At 31.8% G+C, this 22,522-nt stretch overlaps 1 protein-coding gene across 1 annotated transcript in view; it reads left to right on the top strand.

The window, feature by feature from the left end:
• Positions 1-22,522, top strand: part of LOC127702206 (guanine nucleotide-binding protein G(o) subunit alpha) — a 43,798-nt gene that overhangs the window by 11,650 nt on the left and 9,626 nt on the right. The window contains exons 3-6 of the mRNA XM_052206316.1: positions 3,741-3,882; positions 14,780-14,940; positions 19,841-19,969; positions 22,247-22,376. Coding sequence (XP_052062276.1) covers positions 3,741-3,882; positions 14,780-14,940; positions 19,841-19,969; positions 22,247-22,376 — 562 coding nt within the window. The remainder of the gene's footprint in view (positions 1-3,740; positions 3,883-14,779; positions 14,941-19,840; positions 19,970-22,246; positions 22,377-22,522) is intronic.

The raw sequence follows: 22,522 nt of genomic DNA, 5'->3' as shown, positions 1-22,522 counted from the left end.
GATTAGGCATGAACAAAAACTGTTTTAATTTCGTACTTGTTAAAGTGATCTGTTGCACTGGTTGGTATTTTTGGCACTTTTTATATTTATCTCTCAAATTCCAATCACGGACGCACACCAACAACAAACAATCTTTAAACTTCAAAATTGTTCAATACTTGTTAGACGGATATTATTTTTAAATGTCTTCAGAAATGATGCTAAAAACAATTTCAAAAATAGATTCAGGAAAATAAATTAATTTGAAATATCTCGTTGCACAGAAAAACAGACATGGATGTTATTACAAAGATAGGAAAAACTTATTATAGAAAAAGATTATGTTTTATTATATTTTGATCTAAACATAGTCAATTTTCTATAAATATATATTCATGCTCTTTGAAAATAGAAATTCTTCGGTTCCAATCAAGTTATAAAAAAATGATAAAGTGCAATCGGTTATTTTAAGAACTTTGATAAACAATATATGGCAAGGAGGAAACTGTTTGTATTAAGTAGATTTTTAAATTTAAATTTAACAAGTACAAATAAGTAAAATCGTATACACGTTTCGGTATATGAAACAAATATAAACTCAATTATTTTATTCTTATGAAAGATAGCATACATCTATAGTACAGAAAAGCGCGAACCAAGAAATTGTTGTAAATTTGTAAAGATATGTGTTCTTTGCTAACCAATGAAAAAGGTTGATTGATGTTCTTTGCAAACATATAAAATAGGTAATTGGTGTTCTTTGCAAACCGATGAAAATTGATTGGTGTTCTTTCCTAACCAATGAAAAGGTTGATTGGTGTTCTTTCCTAACAAACGAAAAGGTTGATTGGTGTTCTGCAAACCGATGAAAGATTGATGGGTATTTTTGCAAACCCATGAAGGGTTAATTGGTGTTTTTGCAAACCTATAAAATAGGTGATTGGTGTTCTTTGCAAACCGATGAAAGGTCTGATTGGTGTTCTTTACAAACAGATAAAAGGTTGATTGGTGTTCTTTGCTAATCAATGAAAAGGTTGATTGGTGTTTTTGCAAACATATAAAATGGGTGATTGGTGTTCTTTGCAAACCGATGAAAAATTGATTGGTGTTCTTTCCTAACCAATGAAAAGGTTGATTGGTGTTCTTTCCTAACAAACGAAAAGGTTGATTGGTGTTCCGCAAACCGATGAAAGATTGATAGGTATTTTTGCAAACCCATGAAGGGTTGATTGGTGTTTTTGCAAACCTATAAAATGGGTGATTGCTGTTCTTTGCAAACCGATGAAAGGTCTGATTGGTGTTCTTTATAAACCGATGAAAGGTTGATTGGTGTTCTTTGCTAATCAATGAAAGAGTTGATTTGTGTTCTTTGCAAACCAATGATTGAAAGGTTGATTGGTATTTTTGCAAACCGATGAAAGGGTTGCTTGGTGTTCTTTGTAAACTGATAAAAGGGTTGCTTGGTGTTCTTTGTAAACTGATAAAACTAAAGGGTTGCTTGGTGTTCTTTGTAAACTAATCAAAAGGTTGATTGGTGTTCCTTGCTAACCAATAAAAGGGTTGATTATTGTTCTTTGCTAACCAATTTATGGCTTGATTGGTGTTCTTTGTAAAGTGCATGATAAAAGGGTTGATTCGTGTTCATTGTTGAGTGCTCATAGATTCTGAAGATAAATGTTATTTTCATTGGATGAATAGTTAAACAGATATATTTTGATAAATTGAGTGGGAGAGAAAAAAAATACAGTTGTTGTTGACATTTATCACGTACTCCCAAAATTGTCATTTCAGAAGATGAGCGGAAATGGCCTTCGTGATTATTGTAGGGAGAAGGTCTTTTAAGGATCAATTCATTTTTACATCGCTGAAATTGTGAGTCGTTAGGCAGTGTATTTTTTCGGAACCATCTGAAAGCCTGATTATTGAAAGTTCTAATATAAATTAAATATTTCAAAAATCCATCTAACAGGCTTCATAGTTCAAGAAAATAGTATATACAGCCCCGTCACATTGCACGCGCACATGTCTGTGCGGCAAGTCGGGGACATGGTCATTAGTTTATAAGGCATGAACATGGATATCTTAATAATTCAAGTTTTAATTCATTGGTTAGCGTCATAGCAACCAGAAAGGTATCACATGAATAAACCCGTTTCCTGGCATCACGAGATCTCAGCTAGTATAAATTCCCACCTTGGTGACTAGCTCTGTATGTGTTGATGCAATTTTTTATTTAAAAAATTTTAAGTGCTTTTATTGGAATTATTACTAATCAAGGTTATTTTTGCAAATGTTTATTTCGAATGAGTTTATTGGTGTGTAGAAACACTAATCTTTGATTTACAAATCTTTCGGACTGTTGATTTTGATTACACATCACTCAATGTAAACTCCTTAAAAAAGTCATTGTTACTATTGGTTATTTTCATTTAGGAGATTTAGTGTTGGTTGCAGATCTGTGGTATAGTCGGGTTATTTTGAGGTTGACATATTGTATAGACACTTCATGGATCTCGTCATGGTCTCTTGTTAGTGACTTCTTGATGTCTTTGTTTTATTGTGTCTTTGTGTGGCTATCTCTCATGCGTGTATACATGTATATCACAACTAGCACGGGTGGTGACGTTTTCCGAGTCATCCCGTTTTGATCCATTTGCCAGTATATTCAGAAAGTTGAATGTGGGCAGTATATGGAAGAAGAAGAAGAAGAAGATTTTATGGAAACGAATTTAAATTGCTGAAAAAAAGAAAATTTGACCTGTCGAAGATTTACTAATTAGGATAATATTAGCAGCTGGTATCAGCATATTAAAGTTATGAAGTTTTCACAAATACGTCGCCTTAAACATTCCGGAGCCGGTTTCACAAAAAAACTTACGACTAAGATCGATCGTAAGTATACTGAATTGTTAATGACTTACGATCAATCTTAGTCGTAAGTTTTTTTGTGAAACCGACTCCTGGTCCGAACTTAAAGTTGCTTTTGATATGTGCCTGATTTACGGATAATAAGAAATGTCCGCTACCATTCCGAGTACTAGTATTGATGTTTCCGGCGGTTATATTAATCATTACTGTTTTACTCTAACTGTAATTAGTTCCACGTCCTCTATATTAGAATTGCAAGTAATATTGAGAATTCAAAACATATAAGGGAAACTTGGATAAACCTGAGATATTCACAAGACATTGTCAAGGGTGATGATCTTGGCTTATTTTAGCCCCTCCCCCTTTTTAGTATGAAGTCTTGAAGTAGAAAGCATGTATCTGTATCTGTATGGGTACGTCATAGCAACCAATACTGCGACTCTTTTCACAAAAAATCTTACGATTAAAATTGATCGTAAGTTATACTGAAATGTGTATGACTTACGAGTATTTGTACGCTAAGGATTTTTTGTGAAAAGAGCCGCAGGTTTTTATATGACACGGATCATCAAAATAACTGACAGTAGGTATGGTATTAATATATACTAATGATAATATACCATGACATTTTTGTGGGTTTTAAAAAGATTCTTGAAATTTTTGATCTAAGATTAAGCGTTTCCAAAAACTCCCTATGCCACTATTAAACTACAAACATTTGACATAAATTGTTAACATGTCATTAGATTATACAACCTATATTTTTAATTCTTTGGTTCAGTTTATATGATCCACCAACGTAATAAGAGTACAAATATTTTGATGATAATTTTGCATACTCTTTTAATCTGCATACAACTAACATTATATCATATGTTCTGTTTTTTTCTCAGAATTATCCATGAAGGAGGTTTCACAAGTGAGGATAACAAACAATATAAACCTGTAGTTTACAGTAATACAATCCAGTCACTGGTGGCCATCATCAGGGCAATGGGCACACTTAATATTCCATTTGGTGAAAATGACCGAGAGGTTTGTATATATATCTTATATTTTATCACTTTTTACTTACAGAAAATTCAAATATATTATGACTTACTAAAATTATGACAGATGTTTTTGTACCTATAAAAGAACATATATATTTTTTTATCTATCATATTTAGGACACCAAATTTCAGATTACTTCATGCAATTTTATTTTACCCTGCAAGCAGTAAAACTTGTTCAATCATAAATGTTTCAACAATTGAACATTTGAATTCAATTCATTTAGAATGTTAACAGTGGATCAAAATGTTCATTGTTATAAAGACCTTTTTGTTCATAACAACAAATTCTGTAAGTTTTTAAGCAATAACATTTTATTATGTTATGAATTATTGCCTTTCATCATCCTAAATCTTTTGAGCAATTATATATTATCTCTCCTTGTCTTTGGTTCCATAGAAATAAAGAAGAACAAAAGTTGTTATCTTTTTATTCAAAATGTATTTAAAAGGTTTGAACATCCTTTAACTACTGTTGCATCTGATACATGGTTAATTAGAATGTTGAGCCACCAGACTTTTAGTAAAATTCTTTCAAAGCCCGAAGCTATATACTTGCAGCCATGTCTGCTCAAATGAATGTTTTGGCACAATCTGTTTGTTTATTTCCTCTTGACTGGTAAATTTAATTTAATTTCCTTTTATCAGACATTGGTATTTGCTGAAAAGCATTAAAACATATATTAGAGATTCAGTTATTAATCATTTTCTCTTTTGATATTTAACCTTCCATGAACTTTGAAAAATGAGGATTTTGTATTAAACTATGTATATCAAGTATATGCTGTACACATCTTCCTTGGCAGCTAAATATAGAAATTCTACAGATCAATATAGATTTGTGTTTAATACAACAAGTAGTTGTGTGTGTCTTCTAAGGAAAAATCAATAGTCAGCTTTACACTGCAAATGTGTATAGTTGATGCTTCAATATAAGTATACTACAGTTCCATCTGTATTTCTAATGATTTTTGATATCTTTACATAACATATTAAATGTTTTTTCATGGTGATAAAATGATCAAATTCATTAAAATATACATATGATTATCTGTTAGAAACATCATTGCTTATGGATTTTAAAGCAACTTCATCTTGCTGATATCTGTCTCACAGTCGATATTCAAGTTCAATTGGCAATGTACATTTCAAAAAGGATAAGACTTGTCATACCTTTGATATGGGGTGGGTGGTAGTATTATTTTATCAAAGAAATCTTTTCATGAATTACTGTATGATTTATGAACCTAGAGTTTTTCTCACAATTTTTAAATGAATAAAAGGGGGTGGGAATGGGAGTTAAAATTCCTTAAACATACATTCAATATAAAAATAGAGATGGTCTATGATTGCTTATGACTCTGATTGGACAACGTTCCACCAGAGACCAAAGGACGAGGATGTAAATAAATCAATTACAGAAAAAGTGTATTTCTTTCGTTAGCAACAAGGAGTGTGGATTTATTAGATTGGCGTTTTTAAGTCCTGTCATTTAACCATTCTGTTGTGCCATTGCAGAAACCACTTTATATTATTTCAGAATAAAAAGTCTCTTGGTTGCCATAAGAAGTTAAACACAATCGTTCTGAGAAGATAGTCTGCAAATCATTGCAGCAAAAATGTTGCATATTCATTATACCAGGCAGTCCATTGGCCAATCTTTTATTTTTTGTCTGACTGATTTATGCCAGTGGTACTCCTGTTTCCTGCTACAACCATTAGTTGAAAGCTAATGCCAAGACCAAATTTCTGTCCACCATGAAGGGAAATTTTGTTTAGCCTCCTGTTTAGGAATAAACTTATACCAATGTTCACACAGTTTAAATTTATCCTATGATGGTTAACTTAAATTATTTCAGTTCCCAATTGTTAAAATTTAACCCCTCTTTGGGGTATTCCCTAAAAAAAAAAAACCTACCCATTGGCTCAAATTGTTAATGACAACAAAATAGAAGACACTATTGCACATGTAATTTCCCTGTTCTTGATGTCTATGATAAAGTAATAACCTTACATTAACTGCTCTTTTGTTTTCACACAGAGAATGCAAGGCAATTTAATTGGTTTGATCCGCATTGATTCTACCTAAAATTAGGGGTAATCATGGTTTGATCCACATTGATTCTACCGAAAATTACGGGTGATCATGGTTTGACTTTGGCTAAGAAACTTTAACCCAGGTTAACTACTTTGGATTGATTGATTGAATGTTGCTTGCTTAACATCAAAGTTGGACCAGAATTAAAATTACTTGAGTTAAAAGGGTATTAGACATTAAGCATTTCCAGTTCAGAATTTCTATATGCAGTATCCCAATGTAGGAATGCTGTAGCAGGGAAAAAGATTAGCAGGGGCCCAGTAGCCAATGCCACTAAAATTTGGGTTGGGCCCTAAAATTTTCATTAAAATTCCCATAGTGCTTATGTTAATTTTCACATTGTGGCAAGTTGAGCCCTAGTTAGAAAATGTTAGTCTTATTTCCTGCTGTAGCTAACAGTTTTATTTTTATTTATTAAATACCGAGTTTAATTTCCTTAGGATAAAGAGAGGTGAAAGATAACAAAGGGACATTCAAACCCATAAGTCGAAAATAAACTGACATAAACTGACAACGCCATGATAAAGTTTTAAAATTACCCCCCAACTGAGTTTAACTTCCTTATTATTAATCATTGTTTGCTTTACATCCAGTGGCAAATATGAACTTCCTTAAGATAAAGTTTTAATTTTAGTGATGGTAATTGTTTGTTTGTTGAATTACAGAATTTAAAGCTTAACCTGATTCAAAATTTTTTTAATCACCAAGTTTTTATCAAAAAATGCTTACAATGTAAATGAATATGTGAAAAATTTCCTTATAGATACAGAGGTTCAAGTTTATAATCATTGAGGAAGTTTTATTTAAAAATGAATTTTATCACGGGATAGTTTGTTTTGGAAAAGTTAGCAAAAATGTGGTTATCTGGGTCAAAATTGCTATGCGTCATCTGCCTGTGGACCCAACTGGTCCTTAAAACAGGTTGTCAGAAGTCATAGCAATCTTGGACTAAGGTTCATCTAGGTATAACTTTGCTCCATCTTTCATAAATCTTTTCATGAGAATACATGTTAGTATTTTTAGGTCACTCAGTTTCACCTGCTCCATTATGTTCAAAGCAGTAGTAACGACACAGTTAAAGTTAAGCATTTCAGTATTTTTCTTTTGGCCAACCTACTCTAATAAAAAATAGATTTTGGTAAAAAAAAGTTAATATTTCACTTCATTAAAATTTATTTTTTCAAAAATATTTCAGTTATTTTAGTTTTAGTCCATCTCAACAAAATGAATATTATCTATTGTAGCACTGTTGTTGTCAATGATTTTTTTATGTAGAAATGTCTCACCTCAAAATTGCATGCATTAGGATACATAATAGGTAACAAAAGGTTACCTATGGTTTTGTTTCAAGCAAATAGTCACCCTGGCATATATATCATGGAAGTGCAGTTGTAGGAAAATTAGTGACCTACAGTCAAAAAGATATTTAAAATATTTGTGGCTTAGATTTAAATATATACCACCTGTTGTTGACTTTTGTTTGCTTTAATGGAAAATTAGTTATTTCAATGAAATTTTGTGCTGAAAAGTTGGGAGGAAATTTTTAAAAATAGCTTTTGTAACCATAAATATCATCTAAAATCTTCAATGAGTATCACATGTCAAAAATCTTAAGTTTATAATTTTGCTTAGCTGTACATGTATTTAAACTATTACAAGTTCAAGGATGGACACCAATTAATTTATATGGATTAAACAGGAAACTCTTACATCGAAAGATTTGTACATGTGTGATGAAAGAGGTACTATGAATTTAAAGGGGAATGAAAAACTAATGCTTATTTTTTTAAATTTTAATCTCAGAAAAAGGGGGGGGGGGGGGGGGTTTCTAGGGATTAAAAAAAAATCAGTTATATAAGTAGAGTACTGTGAAAATACTGTAAGATATCAGTTCACCTCATGAATTTGTTTGACAATTGTACTACTTGTAGCCAAGATATATTAAGAATTATAGAAATGACTGAGAAAAAACATTTCCATCTCACCATTACTCTCACGAAGGGAACCAGATTTCCCAGTGATGGAAGAATTAAGCTTTATATTTTTTTCAAGGCAAGTCATTTTTAAAATGACTTGTAGATTGATTGATTGATTTGTTTGATGACGCAGAATATAATTTCCTGACAAAAAAAAATACGTAATTTAAAGGCAAATATGTCACAAAAAATCACTTCCCTTTATGCAATACTTATCTACTTGAACTTCTCACGAAAATCTATATTTTATATCATTATGAAAATGTAATAAAGTTTGATTGGTTAAACAAATGAAATAGAATGTAGAAAATTAGACTGATCGACAATTAACTCTTAACTTAATGTAAATAAGCTACAAAACAGCTGAGGGGTTCCTCATTTCCACATGTCTACAATCGCATTGAGCATTTATAGGTGGACAGCATTTCAATATGGTCTCTTATACCTAATTTGCAACAATCTATATACGGTGTGGACAAGTTATTTCTTTTCTTTTCTATATGTATGACACTTGCACTATCAATACCTTGACATAATTAGTTTTTAAAAGATTTTGTTTTCAATATTACAAAATTAGAATGGACAGAAATAGGCTGCTGGTGGTGTTCAGGCTATAAAAGCTCCCATGCTATATATAAAGGCTCTCGAAAATTTAAGTCAAGAACAACTTTGTTCACAAAAAACAAATTGAAGAACATATTTGTTTACATAAAAAATTTCTTTGCGCATGGCCTTGATTCCTTCAAACTTTAAATATATACCTCATTTTCAATATATTGAGAAAAAATTGGAAGCCAGTCAAATAATAAATTGATTATATATTGTTGATTGAATTATCAATAGTTCTGTGCAATTTTCAAAAGCCTTGTAAACATATGATTTAATTAGAAATAAGCTCCAGGATAAGTATAAGTTTACATATCACATCCTCTTGAAGAAATTCAAACAGAAACAGACCTAATACCAAATGTCATAGAAGCAAAACATATACACATTAGACCTGAGTTATATAAACAATGGTTTTTGTTGAAAATATAATCTGAAGTATGTGTTTGTGTCTGTTAGTACAAATCACTTTTACATGATTTTGAAAGTCAGTTTTGAGAAGATGTGATGTGTGTAAACTTTTATCTTATTTTCTTGTTTTTCTGTGCTTCGTTAAGAGTTTTGATGTTAAAAAAAATGACAAAAAATAGAATGACCATTTGAAAATTTAGGTTTCTACAAGTTGACAAATTGTACCAGAAATTTGACACTTCGCTTGTTATTATACTCAGACTCTGAAGAAGAGGAGTAATACCAGTCTTCCTTGTCTATCAGTTTGTCTGTCACAGAAATTTTTCTTTGTATTTTTCAAGAATTATGAATGAGAGTTTCCTGAATTTGGTATCATGAGCTCTTCATGTGAGCAATTGTTATACTGGTACTATGTGACGTGTTTTCATATCCATTGCTTATCAACATTATGTTTACAGAATACCTTAAAGAGGGAATATCCATAGTGATTAATAGCTCACTATTCAACATTTTATTTTAGGGAGTGGGTCTTTCAGGATTTTGACTTTTTTAGGCTTGACATATCATGAAAGTGACTTGCCTATCCATTCAGCTTTTCAAATTGAACAGCATGTTTCAAATTGCATCTTACAATTGCTTTTGAGAACTAGATTCAGTTAATCAAATAATGGCAGAAAATAACTGAAAAATCTAAAACTGTTTGGAAACGTGTATTATCATCTTTTACTGCCAAACTGCATGCAGATTTGATTTTGGCACGATGGATAGTAAGTTGTCCCAAATATAGTCCAAGGGAGTGATGATTGGGATTGGGCTTGACAGATATGGTATCTTACTAAAATAGCTACTATGTTTTGAAATACAGAAGAGGAAGAAAAGATAAGATTTAAAAATGAGGATCCCTGATACGAAACCCAAATTTTAAATTGTTCATCTGAAACTTAAAAATCTGTCTTTGCTCTTCAAATCTTGTTTATTTTGCAAAGAGAAAGTATAAGATGTAAGTACAATGAGATATATATAATTTTCACCATGATATAACGTTAATGCAAATTTATTGTTTACAAAACTTTAAAAAATTTTAAAATCCTTAGCTGTATTTGGTAAAACTTTTCAAAATTTTGGGTCCTCAATGCTCTTCAACTTCATACATTATTTGGCCTTTTAACTTTTATGATTTGAGTGTCACTGATGAGTCTTTTGTAGATGAAACGCGTGTCTGGCGTACATAATTTGAAGACTGGTATCTATGATGAGTTTATTAATACTAGTGCTGTGTAATGCTGTCAAGCACTAAAAATGTTTCAAAATTCTTGAGAAAAAATGTGGTGTCATTCACTGTACATTCTTTTGGTATTAATTTATGTTTTTAGGTCATGATGTTATCTGTCTATATTTATGTGAAGGAAAGGATGTATTTACTTTAAGTAGTATTGTTATCATCCTCTTTAAAGCCTTTAAAATACTTCAGTTTTCATATATCCATCAGAGGTCATTACTGGAGACTTACAAGAACTTAGCTTTGATATAGAGAATATTCAACTAGAATATGATGTATTTTATTTTAAGAAGGATTACTCTTAACACTTTTCACACCATTTGAATTATTTCAACAGTATTAAATCTTGTAGTAGATTTTGATCTGGGTTTAGATAATAATCATTACTGTGTCATTGTATTTATAAACTGGACTTGACAACATTCTTTTATCTTTTTTATCATGACCACAACCCTTTTAAAGTGGGAGGATAAAAATTATTGGAAAAAATATGAACTGTAGTTAAATTATAGGTTTAATTTTATGTGTGGTTCTGGTTAAGAAAATTTTAAATGTTGAGATAAATATGTCTTTTGGTCTACAAATTGGTATGTAATGTCAAAAAATTAACATCTTTGGTGAAAAGTAAATATTATATGCTCAAATAATGAATTTAGAATTATAGAACAAAATGTATGATTTAGATATAGTATTCCTTTAAACAAATATAGTTAGAGCTACTTAAATTTCACATTTATAATCTGTAAACATTTAATTATGAGATATTGAGAATAATTTTAATGGGAAAATTTTGAACAATATGCAGGTTAACCAAACACAACAGAATTTATCAGTCAATACCATAAAATCAATGCCTCCTTCTGCAGTGGGGAAAATTGACAACTTTGTTGCCATAGCAACCACTACACATTGAGAAAAAAAAATCAAACACAGGTGAACAAGTTTCTGTATATTTTGATAATCACATGTGAAAACATAATAGAAGATTATTAGGTATGTCCAATAATTAATAGAATTGGTCATTAGTTTGGTGGTAGGTTCATTCATCGTGAAGCTATCAAATTAAGTATATTCATGTAAGATTTTCATTATGCTAAAATTGAAAAAAAATATTTCTTGTTTTAAAGTATATTTGATTCAAACCAAATATATTGATATAGGCCCATTTACCTAGATATGTTGCCTCTTGTGACAGATGGGAAATATTGAAGTCATGTTTTAATTAAAATTCAGTGGAGTTATGCTAATTTTTTTCAACTGATGATTTTCAGCCTGTGTCATAACTTTTACAATTTTTAAAAGCTAGTCTAGTTAATACATTATAGAGGAAATAGAGGTTTTGAATAAAATCTTTAAAGATAACTTCATATTTGTCTTGTTTACAGGAAAGTGAAGATTTGCAAAAAGTGACTGTTTTCGAAGTATTGGACCAGCAGTGTATTGATCACTGGTTTGATTTTGATTGGCTATAACAGTCACACCCATAACTGATTTTGATTTCTGACAGAGTTCTCAGACAACACCTGTTTGACCTAATCCTTTAGTCTAAAACAAATCTCAATTTTATATCCTAAAAACTAAGCTGTCAGTGTTTTATTTAAGCTAGACAGTATTATAGTAGTAGGTCAGACACAAAAAAAACCAGTGTAAACTGTAAGAACTAAATAAGGTCAAAATGAACCATCTTTCCCCTTTTGATAAAAAGAAGAAACTACAGGGCCATTGGCAGTATGAATCAGGTCACCATAATTGAATGAAAATAGTGAAAACTGTAAACAATATTAAGTGACCCCTTTCCCCCCTCCCCCAGAAATAAAGAAAGGAAGTATGAAATATGTCAGAGACCTAATTTTGTGTTACTACCAAATGTGCCTTTAAAAGTTCAAGATAGGGTCCGAGTACACAGTTATCGTCCTTTGATTTTCGTTGTCCACGAATAAAGTCCCTAGTGTGGACAGTGTGTTGCTTGCCAATTTTTTTAGTACCCCTTCCAAATGTATTCCTTCATGTTTTATGCCTCAAATAGCAAGTAGGGGGATGAAATTACACTGTAAAAAAATTTGGGTCATGAATTGCAAAGTAAAGTAGTGATTTGGTCCAGCTGAAAAAGGTTAAAAATTAGCACTTCGGAAGCTGTCAAAAGATTTCAAGACCCCCTTAACATAGAATTGTCCATATTTTGAGTTAGAGCCGATGAAGTTTTCTATAATTTTGATATAATTTGTCCCAAAAGTAGTACAACACACTGTAAAAATATTATTGAGAAAGCGCAGGTGGGATTTTTTTTATTTTCATTTATTGTCTAAAAGAAATGCACTACGAAATAACTGTGTACTCGGACCTAAGAGGCGAAATCAGTAAATATAGAATCTGTACTTTGGCAACTTCCCTGAATGATTTAATGGTGTCAATTTGTCAGATAGCATGAAACTAAAGGATTTAAACTTTTATTTGATAGAAATTCTGCAAAAATTACCCATTTTGGCATTATATGGTCAAAATAAGCATTTCAAAGCTTTTTCAATTTTGATGCATAAGTGGCATTCTGACTTTCTATGTGACAGGTTTTCCTGTGTCAATATTTGTGTTTCTATGCTTTAACCCAGTTGTATTACTCATTTGTGAACTCTGAATCTACAGAAAATAAGATTATCTCAGACAATATGTGCAAAATGTGTTGTATAAATGACCCTCGTGTAACGGCCTGTTTGGATCAAGTTAAATGTGAGGACCTAGGTACATAAAAGTTGAAGTCCATAATAAAGATTTCACTAAATTTGTATTAAAAGCACTTCACAATGTCTTTTGTACCTGTTTCATTTCACATAGTATCTTTCTTTTCTTATGTTAAATAGCAAGTGGTTCAAATATAAGCCTGCTGAGGCTAAAATTGCATGCGAGTTTTTCACTAAAAAGTGAAAAATCTTTGTATCAGACCATACTGTCTGCAAAAAAAGTAGAATGCAAGAGTCCCTTTATGCTCAGATTTATTGTATCATGTAACCTGAGTATAGAAATTATAAAAGAGACACAAATTTTTATTTCCTATAGCTTCAGTATGCATTTTTAAATGTAAATATGTGCTACGGCCTAAATTGACCCTAAATTATTTTCAGTCTTACTTGGCTTAAGACCCTTTTATACTAATATGGTATGCTATTTGTAATTTTTCTTTCCATTTAAAGTACATTTAATACATATGTAAGGATTATTTATAACCAAAAAACTCCACAAATTTAAAATTGCTGGAAAATAATACATCTTCATGTAAGGCCCCCCTTCATTGGAAAACCTCCATTTTTTGGCACAGGCTCATATAAATTTGACTTTTAAATAATTGTGATAAGTCTGATAAATCAAATGAGTATTCTATTGCTTTAAATACATAATATGTCATATATAAAGCCCTTTAAAATGTAATTTTTTGCAATATTTTAATTTTTAAAGCCCCAAATGTTGATAGTTGAAATTTTTCAATTTAAACGTCAAAATTTAACACGCGAAGTTGAATATAGAATTTATCATATTGTCTATAATATATATCCTATTGCCATGAAACTTTGTCAGCAGTCTCATAATTTATTAAGCTTTAGTCATACCAAGTTTTATTAAGATTGGTCAAATTTTTCTATCCTATTAGGTCCGAGTACACAGTTATCGTCCTTTGATTTTCGTTGTCCACGAATAAAGTCCCTAGTGTGGACAGTGTGTTGCTTGCCAATTTTTTTAGTACCCCTTCCAAATGTATTCCTTCATGTTTTATGCCTCAAATAGCAAGTAGGGGGATGAAATTACACTGTAAAAAAATTTGGGTCATGAATTGCAAAGTAAAGTAGTGATTTGGTCCAGCTGAAAAAGGTTAAAAATTAGCACTTCGGAAGCTGTCAAAAGATTTCAAGACCCCCTTAACATAGAATTGTCCATATTTTGAGTTAGAGCCGATGAAGTTTTCTATAATTTTGATATAATTTGTCCCAAAAGTAGTACAACACACTGTAAAAATATTATTGAGAAAGCGCAGGTGGGATTTTTTTTATTTTCATTTATTGTCTAAAAGAAATGCACTACGAAATAACTGTGTACTCGGACCATAGACCTTTTGAGTCATAAAGTTCAAGATGATTTTGTTGAATTGAAAAAAAAAATACTACTGTCTTGTACAATGGACCATTCCATTTAATATATGAAAAAGGGGGGGGGGGTCTTTTCTTGTCTAAATATGTAAAAATGAGGGGTTGATGGCACAATTTGGCATCTTAGGGATTGAAATTTGCCTGAAAATTTTCTTGAGGGGGTCTTTGACAAGGTAACCATCCACTCCCCCTGTCCAGAAATTAAATGGAATGGCCCAATAAAAGAGGCTTTATAGAAGATTTAAGTATAAGCTTCTGTTATGAGAGGTCTAATGAACTCACAACTCCCTGAATTGTGAAAAAATGCATTTGATTCAAGGCCCAAAAACAACAAAAACAACAAATGATTATAGATTCTTTTTTTTTTTCTTTTTCAGTCTGATGCAAAGTTAGTTTTAGATGTGATAGCACGTATGGAAGATACTGAACCATTTTCAGAAGAACTTCTAGCTGCCATGAAAAGATTATGGGCAGACACTGGTGTACAAGAATGTTTTGGGAGATCAAATGAATACCAATTAAATGATTCAGCAAAATAGTAAGTTTTACAGTAAAATTTGCAATCAAACATTTATTTTGTAGTACTAACAAAGAACAAATACCAGGTAGATTACTGTCAGTTCTTTGGTTGTTGATTTTTATGCCCCACCTAGGGGCATTATGTTTTTCGGTCTGTGCGTCAGTTCATCCATCCGTCCGTCTGTCTGTCCCGCTTCAAGTTAAAGTGTTTGATCAAGGTAGTTTTTGATGAAGTTGAAGTCCAATCAACTTGAAACTTAGTACATATGTTCCCTATTATATGATCTTTCTAATTTTAATGCCAAATTAGAGTTTTGACCCCAATTTCACTGTCCACTGAACATAGAAAATGATAGTGTGAGTGGGGCATCCATGTACTATGGACACATTTTTGTTCAACTTATTAAGGAGTGGGGCTATATTGCAATCACGTTTTCTGTCCTTCCATTTGTTAGTCCTTCCATTTGTCAGTCCTTTATTCCATCTGTCCTTGTGTCCAACAAATATTTTTTTGTCAGACTTTTCTCAGAAACTCCTATACATTATTTCTTCACATTTGATTAGCAGCTAGCCAGTGATGAGTTGTAATGTGTTAGCACATTTCTTTAATATTGCTGAACAGAATGACTTCATATTTTGTCAGCAGCACATCAGTGATGTAACATGTTTGTGCATTTGAGATCTGTCAAGACACCTTCCCTGTACTTCATGTTTTCCCATACTTTGAATTCTGAATTGGGCTATGCTTAGCATGACAATGCCTCACCAACACAGTAACAGACACAGTTACTACTTTTATTGTCATCCACCAGATGGGGATTCAAGATTTTGAAAAAAGGGGGGTCGACCGCCAAACTATGCAGTGTTTGGAATGGGACATGTAAAAAGACTATGTATTGACTATAGATGTAGCATCGTAAAAAGGGGGGCACCCTGGGTTCCCCCCTAAATTTGCCACTGTCCACTACCTCTTTCCAACATATAACAGTTTTCTCTTATCCTCTGAGGGAAATTTATTTGCATGTTTGACTGTAAAATTTATATTTATACAGGTTTTCAACTTTTGATATTTTAAGAGCATTCTAGTTCAGAAGTAATTTCTTCTTTAATCTTGTTCTGTATTGTTACTTGAAATAGTCTATCCTCCTCTTAATCAGTGTTTTAAAATCACATCCTGCTCATTATTCAAAAACTTAACAAATTATATATTTGACTAAGGGGTCTCGGTGACTGAGTGGTCTAAGAAGTTCATCTACTGTATCACTAGCCTGTCAACACTGTGGTTGTGAGATGCCGAACCCTGCACGTGGCAGGTGTGTTTGACTCGAATCTTAATCGACTAGGGTTTCTTCTTTTCCTGCCAAAGGTCCTGGTTCTCTCCTGGCACTCAGGCTGCCGCAATATAGCCAATTAAGTGCTGATAGAGGCATTCAACACCAAAAAATCCATCATATATTGACAAGTAGTAAGCTAATGAGAATTGTGCCCCCATTTACCCAGACTTATCACCAAAAATAATTAAATTTTGTTGAGGTATGTTTTATAGGTTTGTACATGTGTTCAATTTGAATGTCTATGAAATTACAAGTTAGAGTGTGAGAAACATATTTCTCTAATTCTTCGTCAATTTATCCCTTTCTGCACCTATTGTATAAAAAAATTTAATCAAAGTGTGGTTCGTTTGGTCTCAGTTCTTCATTGGTTAAAATCTGATTATGACGTCAAATTTACTTGCTTTCCTTTGAATTTCCTATTGTGACGGCATGAAAAAAGGCGACCATGCCTGATGATGTCACATAGAAAGAACACATCTTTTTACAGATCATTCGAAAAGACGGAATAAGTTTGCCTGCATATTGTTTGAAAATCATTAGAGAAACAGATTCCACCACCAAATCTCGTGTAATGCGATATTTATCCACTCTCGACAGTTAAATTTTAAATATTTAAAAATTTAACTGTCTCCAGTGGATAAATATCGTATCACACCCGATGCAGTGGTAGAATCTATATATAATCTTTATCATGTTTATGTATGCCATAACATGTGTCACATTTTCCATTCCTTTAATGTTCTACTTTTTGTTTGCTTTATACTTGTATGAAATTTCTGTCAACAACATTGAATGGGGGCATAACTAATAAGAAATAGCTCATAGGACATCTTGTTATTTTTAGTTTGACCTTGTCCTTGTTACCATGTTAAATGTTTTGTATGAATTGCTGCCATACTTTGAAAATTGAAAATATTGACAGACATCACAGTGTAGCTGTTTCTCAGGCTCATTTAGAACGTGATAATTGCCAGACAATATTTTACCATATAAGGTTAAAACTACTAGAAAAAAGATGAAAAAACTCTTTTTATGCATTTATCATATATGAAACTCCTTAAGGGGGAAGGGAGCCAAGCCCTCTGCCCCCCTCAAATCTCCCTCTGTTTCTTATAATCAGTCTAGAAGTAGATTGTACTTATGTTGAAAATATTGACTTAAAAGTAGTTCACAAACATTGTATTGAACATATATATGTGGGATCAACTATCAATGAACAGATGGCTAATTAATTCTAATACCTTCAAATTGTGCAAAATCAGCAGTTTTAACAAATAGGTTAGTAAACTCCCGCCCCCTTTATGATGCATGCCAGAACTGCAGGTAGCTCAGAACAATCACATTAGACGGAATTATATTTAATAATCCCAAGAGAAAACTTAGATATTCTCCATGAATATATAACCAGTATTCTGCCCACATATTTATTAAAAAATAATATTTTACTTCATACAGACCAAAGATTATACACAAATGCAATTATTGATTTAATTACCGTATTTATAACTTGTTTACTAATCATATAACCCATTAGAGATACAGCAAAACATCATGAGTCATTTTCTCTACTAAAAATATGCACCGTTCAAACAGAGCTCTATAGCTTTGCTATAAATATCAAAGTTCAAGCTGCTTTAAGAAGATATGTGTGCCAAAAAGTACATACAATTATTCAAGTATTTCTCATCCAAAGATTTTAAGGCAGATTTCACACTCAATGCATCATTACTGATTCTAAGATGTACAATCAGATAAATATAATTACACCAAACAAATAACATGAATAAATGGCTTTGTGACTATGGTATGCCAGATAGACACATACTGATCAAGACATTGCAAGGAAGATAAATGAATGGTGTACATTCTTTTGATTCCTTCAAGGAGATTCTATGCACCTAAGTTATATCTTCAAATTTTGCTCTGCATCTAAGATATATTAAACATTTCTACAAACTCATTTCACCACTCTAGGGCTGAAAGATTCAAGTTGTACTTTTTGAAGGGAAACTTCAATGGTTTGCATGAATGAAAAGAAATGTGGGTTATACAAGATCGTGAGGATCTGCCCATTTAGTCATAGTTCTAGCCTAATTTTTCCTCAATTTATACATTATTTTAAAATTCTCCAATGAATAGGAGGGGTGAAACCACTAGAACATCCCCCTCTTGATCTGACAATAAAGGCCTGTCAGCTGATGTAAATTTTGAACACTTCCTGTTTTACAGAAGTCTAATAAATTATTGATGGAAATGAATTTATACAATTCTGCATAATTGGATATTGAAACCATTCTTTATCATGTTTATTTTTGACCTGCCTTGTTGCAGACTATGATATTCGACCCATTCTTCCACCCACTGAATTTACAGAGGAGTATATTATTACAAACGAATTAAATAGTTTTAATTTGTGAATTTTATATTGTTGCAAAGGTTGATGTGCAGTTTTAGAAAACAAAATAATTTAAGAGCAGAATATTAAATATTATCTGGTCACTTTGGGATTGGTGAATTGAAACCCAATAGGAGTTTACGGTAATATTTGTGTAGGCAGCCATGTTTTACGCAGAATATTGAAAATTACGAAGTCTTTGTGGTTTTTACCACAATACTATATTATCTCTGGGATATTAGGATTGCTAATTTTATTATTGACAAATTATCAATTCAAAAATTGCGACAAGTGTTCCTGATTTGATGCATGTACACTTTAGCCTTAGAATGTCAAATTCAAAGATGTTCCCTATCCCCTTCCTAACTGCACCCAGTAGACAATAGGATGGGTGGATTGTAGACTTTATTTCTTGTTGGTAAGATCGTTACCATATTGAAGATTAAAATGTGAGAAGTTACTCCTAGAGTTTGAAATAAGGCATTATTTTCTATCAAATAATATGTTGAAAGTAGTGTGCATTTTATTGACTAGATGATTTCTATCTTCACTAATTGTTTCCCTTACAACAAATGTTGCTTCTAGGTGAAAAAATATTCCTGTCTGGTGCTGGAACAAGTCTACCATTGGCAACACCTAAATCTTTAACATAATTTCTTGTAACTGTTCCAGTATTTTTTATATTCCATAAGACCTTTTTAAAGAAAGTAATAGCTGTTAAATTCAAATTATTATGGAAACTGGTGAAATTTACCTGTAATGTTGCCTAAGCTTCAGTGTTTTGTATTACTATTTTTGATTTGATTCTTTTTAATTTATATAAAAACAAATAGATTGCTATAATGCCAATTAAACAACTACTTGTATCCATATTGACCAGAGGACAAAGATGTGAACATTTAAGTGTCACTCTAAAAAACAGGTGACGTTTGTATTCAGATTCAAAATGCATAGGTAATACAACAGCGAGTCAAGAAGAGGGTTTTTGCCTTTATAGCAAGTTTGACTGTTTGTGCTACACTGCAGCTTTTCCAATGTCACCAGTTTGATAAGCATATTGCTATAAGATTTGAATTGGTCAGATTTATGACATCATGACATAGATCTCTTTGAATTTAAAATTTCTGTCTTGTCAGATTGGAGACTAATTTCTTTGATATGATTATGAACTTTCAACTTTCTTTTTTCAGCTTTTTAGATGATTTAGATCGTTTAGGAGCTAAAGATTATATGCCAACAGAACAAGACATATTACGAACTAGAGTAAAGACAACTGGAATTGTAGAAGTACACTTTTCATTTAAGAATTTAAATTTCAAGTAAGTATTTTGTATATGGTGGCCCTCCTTGTCTTTATACATGCCTGATGACAAAACAAACTCCATAACTGATAAAAATATAAGAACTGAAATATAGAATTATTCTATTAGTCTTAGAACTGGTGAAAACTGGTCAGATATAATATAATACAGTTTCAGTTTTTGGAAAAGATTTGTTTTCTCGTTTGAATTGTTTTACATTTGTCATTTCAGGCCTTTTATATATATAAATAGCTGACTTTGCAGTATGGTTTTTGCTCATTGTTGAAGGCCGTACGGTGACCTATAGTAGTTAATTTCTGTGTCATTTGGTTTTTTGTGGAGAGTCGTCTCATTGGCAATTATACCACATCTTTCTTATTTTTATATTATCTTACTTTAAGGAATGACATTTGAGTGAAGGTCAATGAGACAGCAACCAAACAACAAAAGGCATGATTTTTTGGGTATATTCCAGGAAATGTGTTGTATTGAAATTAATAAGTGACTTTTTTATGTTGCTCTTCATCTAATTGTATCATTCTATTAATTCACACAGGATAATGTGTAAGTAGTCTATCAAACTCACACATAAGAGTTTTTATCTTATATTTAGGCTTTAAGATAAAGTAGGTATGACTTCATCTGAAGTATTGCAACCCTGGAGGTTAATGAGGCATCGTCTGCAATACTGTTAAACATTATTTTTAAATTCAAAGTAATTCAAATTTTCGTAAAGTACATATTTGATTGCGTGTATTATTTGCAAAAATATCTATCTTAATTTCCTTCTGCCTCTTTTTATCATAGTCTGTGTAAAGATATAGAATTCTTAGTAACAACATGAACAAGTTTCTTCCTGTTTATACAGATTTTTGTAATATCATAATTGATTTTTGTATAAATAGATTTCCATGGCAAACAGTAATTCTTCAAACATAATTAGAAATGACCAATAAAGTATTGATATACATCAACTGGTTAGGGAGCTACCATTTAATTTTTATGGGGGGGGGGGGGGGGGGGGGGGCTAGGATGAAAAATCTTGTCCTTCATTTTTTTTAGTTGTAATCTCTGTCCTGCCTTTTCATTTTTCTCTCTATTCGGTCCTGCATTTTTTTTTATTAGTTGATCCTGACTTTTTTTACATAATTTGTCATTCTGCATTTTTTTTTGCAAAGTTGCTCATCCTGCCTTTTTTTTTTTACTCAAAACTCCTGTCCAGCCTTTTTTCAAATTTCATCTTATTTCAACATGTGGTGTATTTTAACATCAATTGATCAGAATATATTAGTTCTCTTTTAATTTATTGAATTTATTGGGAAAATACAGTGATGAAATTGATTTCTGTTGATGACATCATTGCTGGTTATTGTTTAAACCTCAAAGTTATATCTCTGGGGAATCTATCTGTCTGAAAATTATTATTATCTTTTTGTCCATGGATTTACAATGTTACATTATCAATATTGATCCTTGTCTGTGACGATAACTTGGATCACATTCATTAATATGCCTAGCATTTAGGTCAGCTGGTAGCTATAGGCCCCTGAGGCCTTTTTTCTGATTTTTGCATTTACTGGTTGAAAATTATAATGGCCTTGGTTTTTGTTAAATAATTCTTTTGGCTTGCTAAATTTATTAGAAATTTTGGACTTTGACTGTACAGTTTTTTTTTAAAAAATATTCTGAAATATAAATGTACAACACCCATGGTCCAATTTCAAACTAAAGAGTATTTTTAAAGTCATTCACACTGTGATACATGTAAATGGTTGTACATTGAATCGACATTCAAGCATAAAAATGTTCTCTTTGAATTCAAGTCTACAAAGGGGCCGCTGTGTTCAAGTAGTCTAAGTAGTTCAACTACTATATCACTAGCCCATCAACACTTAGGTTGTGAGGTCGAACCCTGCATGTGGAATTTGACTCTAATCTTGGTTGACAAGGATTGTCAGTTTTCCTGACAAAGGTCTGTGGTTCTCTCCGGGCACTCTGACTTCCACCACCAATAAAAATTGACCACCATGTTGTAGCCAATAGTGCTGAAAGTTGTGTGTAAACACCAAAAATCAATCAATCAATCATGTTCACAAAGTTGGAGGCAAGTTGACATCTTACACTTATTTACACATACAGAGATCTTGATAGCACTAACATTGTCTGATTGTTCCTCTTTCTCTGGCTTACACATACACTTAAGACATGAAGTGCTTTGTTGATGCAATGGTAGTAGGACCAAGTTTTTTTTTGAGAAAATTAGCAGATTTGATTAAGTTTCTTTTCTATTTACAGATTATTTGATGTAGGAGGACAGAGATCAGAAAGGAAGAAATGGATACACTGTTTTGAAGATGTAACAGCCATTATATTTTGTGTAGCAATGAGTGAATATGACCAAGTACTACATGAAGATGAAACTACAGTAAGTCACTTCATTTATAGCAATGCTGCTCATCTATTCACTTACTTTTTAAAAATATTTAATTCACCATTGCAGAGTCCAAAGAATTCTGAGTTATATTTTCAAAAATATTAACACAAAAGTGTTTGGATTGGTTACCATGGTAA

Source organism: Mytilus californianus, unplaced genomic scaffold (assembly GCF_021869535.1).
Source record: "Mytilus californianus isolate M0D057914Y unplaced genomic scaffold, xbMytCali1.0.p SCAF_5, whole genome shotgun sequence".
NCBI classification, from domain to species: Eukaryota; Metazoa; Mollusca; class Bivalvia; order Mytilida; family Mytilidae; genus Mytilus; species Mytilus californianus.
Note: the sequence above shows the minus strand (reverse complement) of the source record. Positions and strands in the feature narration are given on the sequence as shown.